General features: G+C 35.8%; 1 protein-coding gene across 1 annotated transcript in view; it reads left to right on the top strand.

Annotated features, from left to right (window-relative positions):
• Positions 1–20,319, top strand: part of si:dkey-220o5.5 (actin filament-associated protein 1-like 2) — a 137,977-nt gene that overhangs the window by 57,592 nt on the left and 60,066 nt on the right. Inside the window, exons 3-4 of the mRNA XM_028805927.2 lie at positions 3,241–3,324; positions 7,382–7,452. Of these exons, the coding sequence (XP_028661760.2) occupies positions 3,241–3,324; positions 7,382–7,452 (155 nt within the window). The remainder of the gene's footprint in view (positions 1–3,240; positions 3,325–7,381; positions 7,453–20,319) is intronic.

Genomic DNA, 20,319 nt, shown 5'->3' with positions numbered 1-20,319 from the left:
GATAATTCAGATTTCCACTTAAAATAACCCATGTATCTGTGATGTCTCGTGACCACAAACAGTGGGCACCAACCAGTTTTGGAGCAACTTGAAGTTCATGACCTGAGATGGACTACAGCAAGTGAGGAGACAACAAGTTTCAGTACAAAATGTACAAAAGTGCATGTTTATTAAAGACAAAAAAAAACAAAAGTGTCACTGTGCAGTTATAAAAAAATAAATTCTTTAAAATAACAGTGCCATGGGCAATACTCAGTAAATTATTAAAACACATTATAAATCACAATCAGAAATGGTTTCCTTTGCCAGTGAACCTCTTGTCTCCCCTGCCCTTCTCAAACCAAAATCAGCAGATGCTGGATGCCACTGATCTCAGTCTCCTTGGCTCTTTCCCTGCCACCTCTGCCAGTGTCCACAGTGAGACCCCTTGAGCCTTGATCTCCCTTTGTAGTAACACTCCTTTCTCTCTCTAAGACAATTTTCTCCCATCTAGTTCACTGTCAGTCTCTGGTTTTTCCACTGAGCTTTATAAATATGCCTTCCTTTATCTTTATCTTTCTCTTGCACTTGCACCACATATCCGCTTCCACCCTTGACTCAGATTTTTGTACACTTACTGTAGGTGTTGCACTAAGTGACATATGGCGCTTATGTGTAATGAGGGATGGCTGCCTGTACCTTCACGTGTTTAACTAATTAGCCCATTCTCCCATTAAACGCACTGTAGCTGCATATCTACCTTTTCCTCTCCACACCCTACACTACAAATCGGAGTAGCCCTTGTCTACCTTTTTACATTTACATTTATTTGCTTGGCAGACACTTTTTTCCGAAGCCGCTTACAACAGAGGTAAACATGCTTTTTAAAACTAAACTCCATACGGATTATCACAGTGCCTTTAGAAATTTACGAGGATGCCCAGAATAACAGAAACACCTAGAAATACATCCGAAGAAAATGCAAACTCCACACCACACCACTCCTTAGGACCACAATGCATCTGGTCATTCACTTATACCCATTTTATTTTTTAAGACCAATATAAATCTGCTTAAAGCAAAAATTTTAAAGTGAGTAACACTATTTGAACTTTACCAAATTAAAATTCTGACACACAACCAAGTTTATAATCAGAATCTGAGGCAGATTCATACCCGTTATTATTATTTAATTATTAAATATTCTTTAATGCTTGAAACAGCTGTAATAATAACTAAAACATGGTATAGACTGGAATCAAGGGGCTGCCAAAAAACAACTTAAAACTAAATTTGAGAGGACAAAAGAGCTTGCCATTGACTTTAGAAAGAACCCTGGTCAGGTAGAAGCTCTAATTGACAATGGCAAGCAAGTAGAAAGTGTCAGTGGTTTAATTAATCAGAAACTGTGCTGAATAGCACATTAAATGCCATAAGCATCACCAGTCAAGTATCAAATTAAGACTGTAGTAAGAACTTGGTCATCAAGTAAATTAGACAAGTAAATAGCCAAACTGTCCTGAATAATTTGTGCTTACCACTACACTTCACTTGCAGACAAGACTGCTGCTATTAGAACTGTTTATCTACAGAATATGTGTGCCATTTGACTGGTATGCATTGCCATATTCCCCAAAGTCCTACAAAATTACTACAGATTTCTCATCAGTTGACTGTGACCTTCTCTTTCCTGCCCTGCAATGGGTGTCTCTCTCTGAACGAGAATAATTTAAGGAAAGTAATCCGTCTTGAATCTGTTCACTTTGAACATTGATATTTGGAACTTCAAAGAGTGTTTCAAACCTTTGCATGAAGGAAAGCTGCCAAGACTGCAGAGGCACTCACATGCTTTCTGAGCAGCTTCTTTCCAATTCTGCCATCTGGAAGGAGGTATAAACTCTAAACTTCAGAAGAAACGGAAGCTGATGCAACTTTACCATCACTGTGATCATAATTCACAATTAGGTGACTATCACACAGGAGCACTGTCCACAGCATTGAGTATACTGCCTTTACTTAGCAAGTTGGCAAGGCTGGACAAATTTATGCTTTAGCATGTCTTCAGTCATTTTATATCTTACATGTTATTATACTGTATATGCCACTTAACACAGTCAGAGAATGTACACTCTGCTGTGGTTAGTGTTGTGGACAGGAATAGAAGGAAAGTCTGTTTTATTTATAAGAATTGTTGACTTTTTTTTCTTTGAGGAATGATTCCATATCTATCTATTTTTCTCCAGCATGCTAAAAATGTTCAAGTGTCCTTAACTAGCATGTATAGTGACTAAGAGATTAGACCTTTAACCACAAGGATGTAATTAGTATGCCTCACCCTGATCAAATTGTTTAAAGCCAGTGTCACATTGCACAAGTTCTTGACAGAGGGCATGTCAGACTTAACGACTACACTTGTTCGGTCTCATCACCTTGAGGATATAAGACTACATGACTAGGAGTCAAAGTGGATGACAAATGACACTAGTAATTGATGACTTTTGAACACAATTTTAAATTTCCAAAGCATCTCAAGCTTTCTGCATGCTGACAACCAATTAAGATACTGACTGACAGTGCAGGTTTCTGTTCAAAGGCTGTCCATGAATGTTGAATTCACCTTCAATCTTGGCCCTTTTATTTTCCATTTTCAGTTCTGCTTTGAACAAACACAAGATACGAGACATCAGATAACTTTGTGGCCACATAGTATACTTTGTACTACTCATTTGTTGTAAGCTCGCCCACACACATAAACCCACCCCTATGACTTAGAAAAATCAAACTGATTTAGTTTTGTCAATGCGAGTTTCACACTAGTCTGACTGAGGTGGTTGGGATATTTAGCTACTGTATATGGCTGATTAGGTTTATGTGAATTAAGTCTGCCAATAAAAATCACTAAGAAGGTTGTGGAGTGTGATGGGGAGGCTTAACTCTCTATGCTGTAATTGTGAAAATAAAACAACTATAATTTGACCTTGTGAGTTTCCTTGGGAAAAGTTAGAATATTAATAAAATGAAGAACAGTAAGAAACTTAACTTAGCATAGGTGAGTGTGCTCTATGATGTACTGTTTTGTCACCCAGAGTTACATCCTGCTTTTCACCTGAATTACAAGAATTTAGAAATCTGAACTGTTTTTTATATTCACCTAGGTTTTAATTTGGCATATCATATAGTTGTGCTGTCTGGAAGACTTAATTTACATCAAGACAATAAATTTTTAATGCCACTCTGATCTCCTTCTTTTCTGTATCCTAGCGGAAGATGCAGAATACATGATAATGAATTGCCCTGCTGGTGCTGATCAAAGTAAATTTGCAGAAGCCCAGGCCACATTGATTGGTAAGTAAGTGTATTTAGTGTCTGTCCACCTGTCTTTGTCAGGTGGCTTTCTTTCATTTTTGTATACATCACTCATTTGAACTTGTCTCATCTTATTCTGGTGAGAGACAAACACATCTATCTATCTATCTATCTATCTATCTATCTATCTATCTATCTATCTATCTATCTATCTATCTATCTATCTATCTATCTATCTATCTATCTATCTATCTATCTATCTATCTATCTATCTATCTATCTATCTATCTATCTATCTATCTATCTACAATATAATATTGATCAAATATTATGCATCTAAAACTCAACACAATGAAAATACAATCAATCCAGAAATATGACGTATTGGATAAAATCATCAGCTAAAGCCTGACTCCTGTCCAGTTAGAGAGCTATTTGAAAAATGCCCATTATAAAATTGCTCCTCATATAAACAATTATACCAGAAGTAAAACAGAACAGAGATACAGTCCCTTCAGACTTATTTAAAAATGTATTAATAACTTTTAGTCAAATTCTGAAAAAGCGTTGCACTATCCTATGCTTTCCCTTCGGATTATAGAAGATAAAATAGGATTCTTCTGTCTAAGCAAGGTAAATGTGGCAAAGGAAATCATGTTGAGTTTTTCATTGTATAATCTTAACTATTGGAGCCTTACTCTGAGTAATACCATGAGATGTTTCGAAATCGTTGCAAATCTGAAAACCAACTGATAGATAAGTGAGCATATTCCCCCCAAAGTGGTTTCAAGTTATTAGTGTCCCAAAACATATGACTTAGCAAGGACAGTCCTATATGACATAGTTTCATAGTTAGGGTCCAAGTCCTGGTATATTTCAGATAATTAATCAAGAAAGATGTGTATGACACCCAATTTTAAGAGAAATTAGTGCATGTTTTGCATATATAGAGGAAGAATATATTTTATAAAAAATTGAGAGTGTGCTCCCCTTGACTTTCTTGTATGCTGATATAGAGGAAAAGACCTTCGGAAACACTTCCAGTTGCGCAGTATTTCTCAGATATCATATGTCTTTGTTTCTCATCATAACTAATTGACAATATCGATACAGAATCATTTATCTCTATTTATAATCAAACTTTATATTAAAATGATATTTTCGCACTTAGGGAGGTCAAAAACAGTGGTGGAATCTTTTCATGATTACATATGCATTACCCAGATTATGTGCAAAGTAAAAAGAGTTATAGTCACCTAAAAACATAGGAAAAGTGTTAGTATTATGTAATATTTGTTGCAACAACATTTAGTTATGATAGTGATAGCAGAAATAAAAAAAAATAAATAAAAATTAAATGTATTACCAGGAACACGATAGGGACGTAGCAGCTTATTGTTCCTATTACATCTTTACAGTATATTTACATGGCATGTTCAATGTTTACACAATATTGTTAAACTGATGATGTATAAATTAAAATAAAATAAATAATAGTTATTGAAAGAATATGCATTATACTAAATACAGTTTTTAATATCGTGTACAGATCTATATTTCCATGATACAAAAAATTCAGATGGTTGTTTAAATACAATACTACTTCCAGTTAGTAATTTTCTTCAAATTTCGTATTTGTTTGCTTTTTATCAATATAAATATCTATGCAAAATTTGAATCATCTATCTGTAATTATAACCAAGTTTACTTGAAAATTTGCAAAAGTATTCAGTTAAAATACCACTTCCGGTTGCTGGAAGTGGCCCAAAAGTTGATAGGATTCCTTATTTTTGATATACTGTAATGCAGGTGTACAAAATCTCATTGACCTAGGTCAAAGCATTTTTGAGTTATCGTGTTTACACACAAACACACAGACAGACAATTTCAAAAATGGTATTTTCTGACTCATGAAGGTCTAAAACATCAATATTCATCAAAATCTTGATGTTGAATTTTTCCATGATTCCTATACTTTCTCTGTATATGGCATTTTCGGACTCAGGAAGGTCTAAAACGTCAAGATTCATCAAAATCCCGAGGTCGAATTTTTTCATGATTAGTACACTTTCTCTACACTGTGTATACGAAAAAGTAAAAATTTTATTCCATTACCTGCCTTTTAATATTAAGAGATAGTTGCCTTATCTAACATTATCTAAGATCGTCAAGATCTGCCAATTTTCTCCACAGTACTAGCTAAATTATATCGCAGTGTTGGAGATTAGGGAGGTTAGATTGTTTTCCCTTAACAAAGACTTTGACCTCTGAATAGAAAAGATAATATGTTGAAAGAGCTTAAAATTTATGATATTTGATCAAAGTGTACAAACACATTGTCAGCACAGAGATCACTGAAGGTCCAGATGTGTCCAGGAATTTCATGAGTTGATTGCAGTATAAGTAAAGAACAGTCTGGAACGTAAAATTATCCTGTAAAGGAGATGCAGAGAACAGCATATCTGCATTAAAGAGCTTCTTACATTGGTTCCATATTTTGGATGTGTGATGCACAACCACATTGCTAGTAAATAGACAGTAGATGACAGGAGCACAAAGCAAGGCATACAGAGAGGATTTCCTTTTAAAAGGCTAACCAGCCAGGTGTAGTTCCATTACCTTTTAGCACCTATCAGTTTTTTCAAAGTATGAGGGACGTTCAAAAAGTTTCCACACTTATATATTTTCGTTGGAAATGGTGAAGGTCGTTGGAGTAGTAATTGGGCATTAAAAAGTTGGTATGACGCTGGGAAAATTGCATTGCAAACAAAGGTGACTATGTAGAAAAGTGATGTAATTTGTTTTTGAAATTCTTAATATAAAGAGTTAAAAAAAACTGCGGAAACTTTTTGAACGTCCCTCGTATAAATTTTTGCCATCCAGGTGAACAAAATTACTAATGAGTTGTGCATTCGGAAAATGTAATTTGTTAATATATATTAAAATTTTCTGATATGGAATGACTTTTGGAAAGATATTTATTTTAACAACATTTAAAGAGAGCTGAAGAGTTGACCACTTATTAACTTCTTGTTTGTTCCATAACTTACAAAAATGAACTTTGAAGAGATCTTTCATTTTCCTTGTGACTATAGCTCCCAAATATCAGAATAGTTTTAATACAATCAGCTGAAAGTGCTCTACCGTAATGTAATATTAAACGAATGAGTTCACTCAAAAGAAAGCATCTTTATTTGAATTGTTTTTGAACCCAGAGATCCTAATAAATTCATCATGCAGATTTTGCGTGATCTTTAAGGATGAGTTTTGATGAGTAATGAAGAGAACCATGTTCAGCACAATTGGATATTTTTGTATTCTTTCCCATGTATTTCCCTTAATTTCTAACTGTTGCCAAAGATGGCTAGCCAGTGGTTCAATAGCCACTGTTTTAGAAAACATTGGAAATAGTGGACAACCCTGTCTGGTCCCAAAGCCTCATATAAGGTAATCAGAATTAATATTTTTTGTTCAATTTGAATATCTTAAATTTGACATTTACCACTCACAAGGTTATGCACTATACTTTCAATACTCACACTTTTGTTGATGCTTTTTTAGAATATTAGACCAACCTGACAATTAGGACAGAACAGAGAAATGTGCTTTTTCAACTGTGTCATTAATGGTCTTTTGCAAATAGTAGAAGCACAGTATTGAACATTTATCGACATTTTTCTGAAGTATTCACATTTTAGAATTATTGAAGAGAACTTTCTCAGAATTTAAAGTGTACACATTTTTTAACACTATAATGAAGTTTGCTATTTTATCATAATTTGTTTGTTACACTGTCACTCTTTCTCTTTTTCTTTTCTTACTGCTATAATCGTGTGACCAGTCTTGGAGAAAATATTTATTCATGTGTTTATTTCCCAGTATAGACCATTTGTTAAACCACTTTTAGAAAGTGTTTTCTAGTATAAGACAACATAGGAAAACCATATATTTAAACTTTCTTCTGAGAAGGACTCATTTCTGAAAACATTTCCATTGCCCAAGTTTGCTATAACAAAATCAGACCTTATAGATCTTTTGATTGCTGCACCAAGTCTCAGCCAAGAGTTGTCTTATTTTGCCTTTGTTTCACCCACAGGGAGTCTACAGCTACCTGAGCGGCAGACTCTTAAAGACCCTTCCACTTCCTCAGAGTGGACTTCGCAGCTGGTAAGTTTTGATACTGCCAGAATATGAAAATAAGATGGAATGATGAGACACAAATTGGGCAAACACTAGATGATGAAAACATGCACTTTGGAAAAAAACATATTAATTAAACAGCAAAAATGACAAAGAATAGATAAATATTAACATGCATCAGTGCTCAGCTGGAAAAAAAATTCAATCCACAGGTCCCTGCTATGATCATAAGTTTTCATCCCAACAGATTTCTCTCTTTAATTGAATTCCTTCCTAAAGTATGAAAGCAAGCTGTTATTTCCGAGATTCTATGTCAATCCATAAAATTACAGTCTGGTTGTACTAGGGAAATATTTTTGCTGAATGAAGTGAGCATTTATGTGTGTTAGTTGAGAATAGAGCAATTATTTTTATCTCGCTTTTTAATAAGTTGTACTTTTATATATTCTAATCATTCAGCCAGTATTTAGAAATAAGCACACAAGTGGGTAATACTGAGGTTGCAGCTGTCCTTCAGCAGTTAGTGTTGTTTGCACTGGTGTTTGCTCTGCTTTTCCTTAATTAATCGATAGATAGATAGATAGATAGATAGATAGATAGATAGATAGATAGATAGATAGATAGATAGATAGATAGATAGATAGATAGATAGATAGATAGATAGATAGATAGATAGATAGATAGATAGATACTTTATTAATCCCAATGGGATTAATTATAAGAGTTATAAGAGTTAAATAAGAGTTATAAGAGCAAAGTCCACAGAAAAAGTGAATTAAAATGAAAATTGAACAGAATTAAAGCTATTCTAAAAATTTACCTATTTCTTAATTAATAGGTGCAATTCTGCTAACATTTGTGAAAACAAAATTAGAGAAGGAAAAAAGCTCAGTGAAATCAGTTAAAGGTAAAAACAACTCACTGATAGAGAAACTGGTTGGGCCAAAAACCTACAGCCACAAGTGGGCCTGGCACTGAAACTGAACACTGCTGGTATACACTGTATGCAATCTACTTGTGCAGAGAATTTCATTACATTGCCATTTTTGTTGAATACGAGTCCAAAGCACTAGAGTTCCGAAGTAGATTGTCCCAAAATTGCTCACTTTAGTGGGGAATCATCAAACCCAGCTAGTAGCAAGAGCAAACAAGTATCTTTGTATATAATAAATATTTATTCTTCATAAAAAAGGCACTGTAACACTGAAAAGTTCCAAAAACCACAAAGCCATACAGTGCCTGTTAAACATCAAGTCGAGTCCCAAAACAAAATTCTAAGAATAGTCAAATAAAAAACAATAGGTTAAAAAATCCAGTAAATCATTAAGCACAAGCAAACACAAGAAGTCACCAGTTCGAAACGTATTCACAATGAATTGCCAGGAACTGTGCAAGATCCTCCGGATTTATAGGGTGGAGGGCAGATGCTGGCGGTGATTGGTAGGTGGCCCTGCCTCTTGGGATGGGGAACCACCCAAAAACATGGCAAAGGCAACTGATATACATAGGCAAAATCTAAAATAAAGGATGATGCACATAATCAACAAAAGTGAAAGAATCAAAAATGAACAAAAGAGACACAAAACATGAATTTGAACCCCCATCCAGAAGAAGAAACCTGACTGACCTGACAGCTACCTTGCTGCTGTGAGATGTGGCACAACAAGTGGATGAGGAAAGTTCCAAAAGATGCCAAGTCTCATTCCAGTTTGGTGTTCCATCAATTGGAGTCACTTTGTAAAAGTCTGAAGAATAGAGTATGCATATCACCTTTACATAAATGAATTGAGTAGAAAAGCCAAGAATGAAACTCCCATCATTTGTTAATTTTAGCTAAACTGTTCCTTAGTAATTAGAATGAACTGCCTTGTTACTAGATGAGCCCCATGTTTTCAATTTTAGTGCTTTAAAAAGTAGCCACTACAGGACGATTAATTACAAAAGTATTATTGAACTGTTTGCTCATATCAGCCTTACAAATTAACTTTACAATTCAGTTTTTCAGTAGTATGTTAAAGCTTGATCTTGTTTATTGCACTGTTTGGCCTGAATGTGTACTAGCTGTTCTGCCTGGTGTGTTTGACGGTTGCCTTGTTTGGAATACACTGATCAGCCACTGACAGGTGAAGTGAATAACATTGATTATCTGGTTACAATGGCATCTGTCAAGGGGTGGGATATACTAGGCAGCAAGAGAACAGTCAGTTTTGGAAGGTGAAGTGTTGGAAACAGATAAAATGAGCAAGTGTAAGGAACTGAGCACTTTTAACAAGGGAAAAATTGTGATTGGTAGAAGACTGCATCAGAGCATCTCCAAAATGGCAGGCATGTTGGGGAATTCTCAGAATGCAGTGGTTAGTACCTACTAAAAGTGGTCTAAGGAAGGACTAAGGTAAACTGGCAACAGGGTCATAGACACCCAAAGCTCATTGATGTGCATTGGGAGTGAAAGCTAGCCTGTCTGGTCTGTTCCCAAACCACAGGTAAAATAGCACAAATTGCTGAATAGCTTAATGTTAGCATTGAGAGAAAGGTATCAGAACACACAATGCATTACAGCTTGCTGTGTGTGAGGCTGCATAGCAGCAGACCGGTCAGAGTGTCAATGCTGACCTCTTTCCAGAACATGACCATGGAGCAATGGAAGAAGATGCTTTATCTGCTGAAAAATGTTTTCATTTAGATCATGTGTGGATGCCAGGTGAGTGTGCACCGTATACATTGAAAGGAGTTGGCAGCAGGCTGCAATGTGGGGAAAAGGCAAGCCAGCATGGCAGTGTAATGCTTTAGGCAATGTTCTGCTGGTAGACCTTGGGTGCTAGCATTCGTGTAGATGTTACTTTGACACGTAGCAACTACCTAAGGATTGTTGCAGACCATGTACACTCCTTCATGACAACAGTATTACCTGATGGCAGTGACCTCATTTAGCAGGATACTACACCCTACCTGACTGCAAAAAATGTTCAGGAATGGTTTTTAGGAACATGACAATGAGTTTAAGGTGCTGACTGAAGACTGCTAAATTTGCAAATCTGATTGAGCATCTGTGGGACGTGCTGGAAAACATGTCTGATGCAAAGAGGCCCCCCTTTACAACTTATAGTACTTAATGGATTTGTGACTAATGATTTGGTGCCAGATACCACAAGACACCTTCAGAGACCTTATGGAGACCATGCCTTGACTGATCGGATCTGTTTTAATGACACAAAGGTGGGAGGTTTTAATGCTGTTACGGATTGGTGTACATTTTTCTTGTCTTTACATAAGGCGCTACATATTACTATGTGACCAAGTACAGGCTGCAGATGAACTTGTAAATGTTGTGATAGTATTGAACCATTCACAGTTTTCTAGACTGTTTTCAGGATATAAAGGTATAAATTGCTACTGCTTGAATTTCCAGTTTGTGCTACTTGACATTTAGCTGCTCTCAATTGGTTTAATGTAATGCCGTCATTGTTTGAATTAGTACCAAAAGCACTTTTAATACACAACTTTGATTTTTGGGTGTTTATAGTTTTGACAGGTAATTAACTCCTTAAAGTGTATTTTTTAAACGCTCAGTTGTTTGTATACTACTGAGGTGTGTGGCTACATTGAACAGACATACTCGGTAATGTGAAGCATTTCACAGAAGTAAAATCCCAAATGTTTGTCTTAAACATCTGGTGAGTTTAAATGCTCAGTGCAGGCTGATTGATTCATTGTTCCCTGCGGCTTAAGAGAGGGTCTGTAAGCTGTACACTGTTTGTTCCTGAGTTAATTTCATGTACTTTTAATACATAAAATTGGATGTGGCTGAACACAAGGTATGAAACTATTCTTCATTTTTCTAGGAATTTTTTTTTTTTTAGTAAAACATTTGAGTGGCCCATGTAAAGAGGGCATGTGCATGTCTAACAGCTTTTGTTAAATTCTTATATTTCATTTGTTTCATTTGTTTGTTGTCTGTCAGGGTTCAAGAAGCTCAGTGGACGATGTAAGCAGAAGTATAAGAAATGTACTTTTGTAAATTGAACTGCTATTTTCTACAGTTATTGTGAACTATCGAAACACATTCGGCTATTCCCAACGGCCACTCATGCACATTTTCAAGATATGCACGCGGATAGCTGCAACAGAATGACATCTGGAAAGCAAAGGAAGAGATCGATGATAAAGATACACAGTTAACTATGGTGTCTTTAATTCTGGTGCTCTCCTCCTGTCCTGGGCCACCTTTCTACAGTTTTCAGCTGTGTCAGTCCATTCTACATTTTAGATGCCACAGAGGTTCAGCACGTTAATACAGGGTCACATGGATTAATAGAGATTTTCCTAGCTCTTATTCTACTGCTGCACACTTTTCCATCCATGCTTACTGTCTGCTACAAAATGTACACACATATTCTGCTTTCCATCCAATGTCATCAACAGATAACCAGCTATATGTCACTGCGGTGGCCACTGCTGCCATCTGTAGTAACCCCTGTACATTACTATCTGTGCTGCTGTGTCTGTTCATGGTAATCACCTGCTACAGAAAGTTTGAATTTCCACAAGTTGGTACCGTGATCGTTTTCTCAATAATTTGATTAGGAATCCTTTACCAGTGGCCTCATTTTGTTTAATCTAGTTTAGGGTTATGAGGAGACTGGAGCCTCTTCCAAAAGCATTGTACTCAAGGCAGTAATCAACCCTGAATGAGGTGCCAGTCCATCATACAGCCTATTCTCTCAAGTTCCCAAATGGGGCAGCTTTGAGAATGTCATGTTATTTTATACCAGATAAAACCAGAAGCCAAAAGTACCGTCATCATATCCCAGTCTGTGTTCTTCTTGCTTTCTAAACTAATATGGCTAGCAGAATTAGTCTTGCCTGCTTGCCAGTTGACCCATTTGTCATCATAACACTTATATGATCATCAACTTATGCTAACACAGAATGGCAGAACCCCACCAAAGATTGGCTAGAGAAAGATGAGTGGTCCTTATTGGATAATCAGCAGAATTTCAGGCTGGTGCAGGCTGCTGATAAAAAGCAGAAATTAATTATTATTCCCTGGAATAAGTGAGTAATGCATAATTTTATTTGTGAAAAGCTTCTTTCTTCATATATGGGAATGAACGGAGACCACAGGATTTGTCAGTGACGGAGAAACAACTAACCAAACAGTGAAATGAGAGGTTAGCATATTCATCAAGTGCATGGGTTTTGTCCAGTAATCTTTAGGTCATGTCCACCATTTCTTCTGTGGGTCATTTCTTCTGAGAATAGTGGCCATCTCTACATCTGAAATTTCTTTATGTTAACCTCTTTGGTGTTATTAATCCATACATCCATTTTTGAAATCTGCATGCAAGGAAGAACTTTAGACAGTCCATTGTGGGGCTTAATGAACATTTAAAGGAGTACTTTACTCAAAAATTATACTTTTTTTATATGTTACTTATCCCATGTAGTTTGTAGAGAACATTTTTCAATGTTATGTTTTCAAGCAGAACAGAGATAAAAAAAAATGTATGATATAATGCAGACCAATGTACAATGGCAAACAATGTTAAAAAATGTCCATTAAAAAAAGAATCACATGGGATTGAGTTTTTGAATTGAAGATAAGACTTTTAAACCAATGAATGATGGGGAGAGACAGAGTATCAATTCAAAAAGGCAATTGCATTGGGTTTCAGTTTACAATTTATGATCTGCACTGATTTGTCTGGAAGTATCTAATGATAATATTTTAGTAAAAAATGCATGTGTTTTGCATATTTTGAACATATGACTAGTTAACTAACTCATGGATTATGCAACATGACTAATGTGAGATTATAATTTCTTTTTTCCATTGATGTTTTTCACATCATTTGCCTTTGTACTTCACTGGTCACCACTAGTTTGTAGTAATTATATTATAAACATTTTTATCTCCATTCTACGTGAAAACATTAGATTAAAATATATTCCCAGTCATCACTACCAACTACATAGGGGAAGGTATTCCTTTAAATAACAAATAAATAAGTACATTTTCTGAAAGGTACAAGAAGGAGAATTAGCATGAACAACAACAAAAAAAAAACAGCAGATGGGCTTAAAAAGATGTAATAAACTTTAACAGTTTTTGTAGCCTGGTGAGAATTAGGCTTGTCCCAAAAATAATTAGTAAGAGTTACAAAGAACCAGGGAGTAAAGAGGTGTTATAGGAGCAAACCAAAAAGCATGGTTGGAAAATAAAGCAAAGGTCTATAGCTAGAAAGAACAGACATAATAGCAAACAAAACCAAATCAAATAGAAAAATAGTCCTAACTGCATCTAGATAGTCTTTTTACTAAACAAACACTAATCATGGTCATTTTTGAGTGTTTTCACTGCAAATATAAAAGTTTAGATGCTAAGTGCCACATGCCGCCATCTTAAATAGCCTATATGTGATAACATCACCCAAACAGACCCGGAGATAAGAAATGCAAGACAAAATCATTGTCGAAGTCAGGCAAAGTCAAAACCAGAGGATCACAAAGTTAACCAAGAGAGGAAAGCACAGGGTCAAAGCAAAGATCAAAGTAAAAAAATAGCTCAGAGCTGAAATGAAACCCAGTGCTAGGCCTCACTATCGCTAAAGTTTTTTTATTCTTTGAAAATCCATCTGAGGGATAACTGAGACCACCGTTATATTTACAGTATACTGTCACTTCCTGGTGACATAATGAATCTGGTGATCTTTTTTATATGAAAGCAGCCCATTACAGCAGACTGCCAACTCAATCCAACAAGTGGAAATCACATAGGAAGTACAATAAAGTGCTTCGAAAAAAACAATTAATAAAATTCAAAATTTAACCCCCACCTGACAAGCAGAGAGTCCCATCCAAAATGGTTCTTTGAACAGGATAAAACAGAAAGTACATTAAAAAGGTTTAGGATTATATTAACAAGTTCTAAAACATTTCCACATGTTCTTGTAAAAAAAACAAAAAAAAAATTTCCAATTTCAGATAATATAGAACATCACTTTCCTCCTGAGTTATAGAGGGTGGATTGGGATTTTTCCACTTGAGCAAAATAAGTCTTTGTGTAAATAGTGTGGTACATGATATTACTGGTGATTTGTCATAACACACTTTTATCCCAGCTGGCATTACACAAAATATTGCTGTTGTAGGAAAAGAAAAGACATTAATTTTGATTAATTAATTTTAAGTTTTGCCTTCACCAATGCTGGTAGGTGCTGTAAATAATTCGATAAGACTCCTGTTTTATTTTCCTTACCTTTCTCTTTTTTTGCAGTTTCCTTCCATTAGAGTTATATTAAGGTAACTGAAGCACATCTGGTTGAAGAAATAGAATAATACAATTTATTGATAAGCACAAGGATTATTGAAACATAAGCACTACATATATATTGAAATAAAGACAGGACACAGGACAGACAAGGCAAACATATATCACAGAAGAGTCTGACATCAGCTATTTAAAGTTCTAATTTATCTTAAGAATTTTACGATTCCAAGTCTTTAAGAATGATGTTCAGTGCTGTGTGGGATTGTTGCTGTTGTTGCTCCAGGTTCAAGAAGAGGACTTTTTTCACATTGGAGCACACTCTTTCGCTTTGTGATGTGATCCTTTGTAATGGAGTGCTGAATTTCTTTGCTCGACTTTATTAGCTCGATGTTAGGCTCTTTGTTGTGCTCTCTGCAACTTCATAGGAAAATGCATTATTTTTTGCAGCACAAACATGCAGATGCTGAAGTCCCTTCTTGAAGCAATAACTGCTTCTCCGTCTTCTCTTGATGGAGTTCAGACACTGGCACAGAGTTAGGCTTGGTGGATGTCATCTTTCGGCCCCCTAAAAAGAGAGTGGCTCATCAGATTTAGAAGAGATGACTGAGGCTAGATTCTAAAGGAAGGTGTTTCCTCTGGTGACTGAATTCAGTTACAGAACCAGTCCCTGCTTATAGAAGTGTTATTTTGTCAATCACCACCAGGCAGGTTCAGTTCTCAGTCACAAACCTATCATAAATGTCCATTTGGGCACCTTTTTGTGTAGAGGGGCATCTGCAGAGGTGTCAGCACTCATTTACACTTCTGTTATCAGATGAAATACAGAGCTGATCAAAGTTTGGTACAAGCTGCAGTTTAGCCATTTATTCTGGAATAAAGGTTGGTGGAAGGTGCAGCTAGTTTCTATACCCCTGTTAAATCTGCTATCTTGATAGGCCTTGTGTGCCAATAAAAGCCTAGAAGAATGGGCAATGCCCACTTTGTCCTACACTGTTAAATTGTTAGGAGTGATGTTGAATCCAAAATTTTCAGAAAGAGAAGCCATTGTATGATAAAATATTTGTAAGTGTCAGACATTTCTAAAAACATGAGACCTTAGCGATGCAAGCACTTCATGACATTGCCACAGGCTGCAATTTGCCCTGGGTACATCTTCTTTTTCAGACTGTCCATAATCATGGGTTTCCACACTTTGATACACATGTGCACGTCCATCGCTCCATATTGACACATCAAGGATGACCTAGGATGCCTGCTGTCGGATTCTCAGAACAGAAGGGAAGAAGCCTTATGAAAGGCAAAGAAAGAAAACACAAGTACTGTAAATAGCACAAAAATATTCTGAGCAAGTTGTGGACTCCGACAAAGTTCACACCCACATGAGGCAATATTAAAGCTTTGCATGGAAATAGCCATGGTTTCAGCTCTTTTTGTCTTGTCTCAGCCCCTTGAATTCACAATACTTCATTAGTAACATGCCACACTATAAGCAAGCTTATGTTTGTAGCTTGTTTGTTGTAATGCGCTACTTAGAGCCTTCTTTTTTACATAGGAATATCTGTTTAATAATCTGTATACCATTGTTTAACTATGTACTCTTCTTTTGTTTTTGTTGCAGAACTGCTCCATTGTTTAATGTGCAGCCCATTAGGTAAAAACAGCAAACATATAAAAGAGGAATGCATAGTCTTGGTTACATTACTTTTTTAAAGCTGTTATAAAGTCATTTGTATACACGTACCCGGTAATTTGGGAAACCAAAGCAAAAGTGTAGCTTAAATTATAGACTGCTCAACTAGACATGAAATGTTGTAAGAGTGAACAGCAAGCCTTAATGGCTGGCTTCAAGTGTCCTCAATCCAGACTCATGCTGTAGTAAAGGCACCCATTCTCTCCACACAAATGTAATTAAGGTTTCTTATCGCATCAATGCCCTTTTAGAAGAAGTGCTGTCACAAGCAGTCCTGGATTCACATAAGAGCGAGCCCTGCCTCATATAAACGGTCTGCCCTGCTGACTGTAAACTTAAATTAAAAAAAAGAAATCACAAAACAAAAACAAAACAAAGACATTTCAGGGAGTCGACGCAATGCAGAAGGAAGCACAGTGTTTATACTGAAAGGCCATCAGCATGATGTAAGTCTGAGAGACAGGGCAGTTGGGAGGAAGCCGCTTTTCACAAAGTAATTATTTGTGTCTGCATGATGAAGTGATAGAAGCAGAACACCCACACACCAGGGAAATTATCAAAGAGCCCTCCTCAAGGTCAAGTTGCCCTTGTGAGTTGGTAATCGCATCTTTAGAAGGGGAGAGGGTTTTGGTCTGAGGTCAGAGCGGGCAGAGTAGGTTTAGTTAGAAGGAATTGTACATTTAAATGAAGTGTGGGCATGTATGTGTTTGTGTTTGGTCATAGAGATGCAGCTGAAAACAAGAAGCGCTGTTGTATGATACACATACAAGCTACAGTTCTGTTCAGATACAAAGAGAAATCCCTTATGTGGGTTTTCTGTGTTTTTCTTTAAGAAGAATCAAGGTGTACTGTAGCTGTGATATAGATTGTGGATAATACCAGTGTTGGCACATGGTGTAAGTATACGTAAGACTTCCAAAAGATATGTATTATAGCTAAGAAGCAGAGCTTTTTCATTAAACTGGTTTATGTGGAAAATCAGTTTTAAACACCTACTATATTTTCTGTCAAAGTGGACAGTGGATTATAGTGGATTATAACGATAATCAATACCTTCAGAAAAAATAAACAAACCATCTTAACATCTCTGTGGTCAGCTGTGCTGTAATTGCTGTACGGAATTCACAAAGGGACTTCTGCGGGATTATGTTGGGTCTTAAAAAACAAGAATAATGACAATGAACATTTTCCCTTGAGCTTTGACACTCAGTACTTTGGAAGATTTAACAGTTATTAAGAAACTGGCTGCTTCAATCAATATGACATGCCAGGCCTGCTCTTAAATGTCCTTTATGTCAATCTGTACTGTAGAACAGCAAAATTACCTTCCTTTGTCAGTGTATTATGGAACTAAATTTTAAAGTAAAAAATGTTATTTAAAAGTTAAAGTCATGTTAGTAATAAGACATATTTGTTATCATTCTCATTCATTCACTAAAGAAGCTTAAATAGAATAACTTTATGTATCTTCTAATGCACAGTTCACCAGACCTTATCTATTTCTCAGTTACAGTAGTACAGTTCAGGGTTACAGGTGGTCATAATAAATCCTAGTAGCCTTGGAAGAGGACCTTGCAAGAGGAGCCAGTAAAACTAACCATGGGATGTAGGAGGAAAACCCATGCTGGCACACTCGGAACGTGCTGATTCCACGCAGATAGCAGTGGGGCAGGGGATTTGTACAAAGAAGGCCATAAGGCGGGAGTGCTTAGCCGCCCCGCTGTAGTGTAAAACTTGTAAATGTTTGTATGTTTGTAGACTGGACTTCTTCTTTGAGAGGCACTAAACCTTTTTGTGCTGTTAAAGAAATTTCTTTTACCATTATAAAATTGAAATTTTGTGTATTAACTGCTACTGTGTAGGGTGACACTGTTCCTCAGTGAGTAACATTTCCACTTTACGGCACTTCTCAGTGGCTGCACATTTGACATAAGATACCTGCTGCTGGTCTGTTTACATATTTTCTTTTGTCTTGCAGTCAAAATAACATCTATTTAGCTTGACTGCCAAGTTTTAAATGAGTAGGCATTGATATTGACTTGTGCCCTGTGAAAAACTATTTCTGCTTCCCATAGGCACTGACTCAATATAACACCAGGTCAAAAATGTGCATAGAAGATATATGAATATATACTACAGTGCATTTTTTGAAGCACCATTTTCTTTCAGTAAATATATGCAATGTGAAGAATGTTATGTCTGCCATAGGACAATCAATATTGGGTAATTTGAAGAACTACAAATAAATTAACATATTTTTGTAGGGAAGGGTGAAATTATGCATAAACAAAGAGAACTTGAAAATTCCCCAGGGGAGAGTTGAATTCCTAGTAGTGGACCGATGCAGCAGCAGCCCTGTCCAGCTTTACGCAATCAGATATTCTAATAATACTGGAATCATCAGAGCTACAGTAAGAAATGTTCATAGTTTGAGCAGATGCCAGATAATCTGAAAATGTCAGTTGTTTCTACACATTGAGTCTTCAGGGAAGTCACACTGGCACTGGTTAGGCTTTAGTGAAGTGTTTTGGTAATTATTAAAAATATAACAAAAGTATGGTGATTAAAGTAGAATATGCAAATAATCGGATAGTGGTACTTATTATACTGCAGTTTGATGTCATGAGGTGATGCATAACATAAAAAAACAAGCACTCTTTGAACCCATTTTAATGCAATGGATAGGAAGAAACTCTTGTGATATTATATTACTGCAAATTTTCACAACACATCCACTGCAGGTCTCTCCCCTCAAAGACATACACCTATGATCTTGTAATCCCCATCCCAGCCACAGTGGTAAAACAAGTGATTTAGCTTTGTTATTATTAACAAAACACATATGGCAATATACATTTTTTCGCTTGCTTGCATAAAAGTTATTCCATATCTTTTCTGCAATGTATCAGGAGAAAGAGAATGGATACACTGACGTTATGCTTTGGGACCATAGCTGAATCAGTTCATTATAATAAATTTAAGAATTTAAGAGAAGATGCAAAAACATGCATTTGCACTTTTTCTACACAGGAAGATAAGGTCAGAGCAAATTACATTCTTTAAGTTGCACAGTGAAATTATGAATGTTGTGTGAGCATTTTGGTAATGTTCAGAGTACTCTGGTGTCTTCCCACTTTCCAAAGATGCCCATCTTAATCTAACTGAAAACTTTAGGTTCGGCATTTGTGAATGATTATGAGTGAGTACCCTATTGAGTGGTTTTGTGGTCAAGATTGGTATAACTATGTTTGGAAATGAATAATTGATCATAAAAAAATTTTAAAATGAATGAATTAATTGATATATTGTATTTAAAGCAGAGAATTGCTGACAAATCATTAAGAGCAGGTATTGTTGTAAGGGAAAAGGAAAAGGTGCTGCCTGCCCTACTCTAGGACATCCTGACTTCATTTGTCCCATCACACTTTATAGTAGAAAGTGACATCATATATATATACTGTATATATGTATATATATTTGTCTTTTGTTTTTTGATAACAGTTTACATAAAAGAAATCTTATTTCTTATACTTAGGACTATTAATATATTTAACTTGTTTGGGACTTTACATAATACTTAAATGATATACTTCAAAAACATATCTCTGAATTATCGAAAGCTGATTGGTGAAAATTAAAATATGTTCAAATATGTTATGCAAATGAACCTATCTGATAAAACGAAGTGCTAGATGTGATTTATTCAGTCTGCTATACTGTAATAACAGAACAGGAGCATATGGGAATTAATCTCTAAGTACAAGTAAAGGGCATCTGTGTTTGGAATTTTATAAATAACGATGGCTCAAGACTCTTCTTTATGTACTAAGTATTTTCCACAACAGTTGACCACTCTTTTACTCTTAGTTAAACTAACTAATTCCATAACATTGGGAATTCTTTTAGGATACAAAAAAGCATAACCTTCCTGTGA

The sequence above is a fragment of the Erpetoichthys calabaricus genome, chromosome 1 (genome assembly GCF_900747795.2).
Source record: "Erpetoichthys calabaricus chromosome 1, fErpCal1.3, whole genome shotgun sequence".
In the NCBI taxonomy this organism is placed as follows: domain Eukaryota; kingdom Metazoa; phylum Chordata; class Cladistia; order Polypteriformes; family Polypteridae; genus Erpetoichthys; species Erpetoichthys calabaricus.
This window is presented reverse-complemented; position numbering and strand designations above follow the sequence as displayed.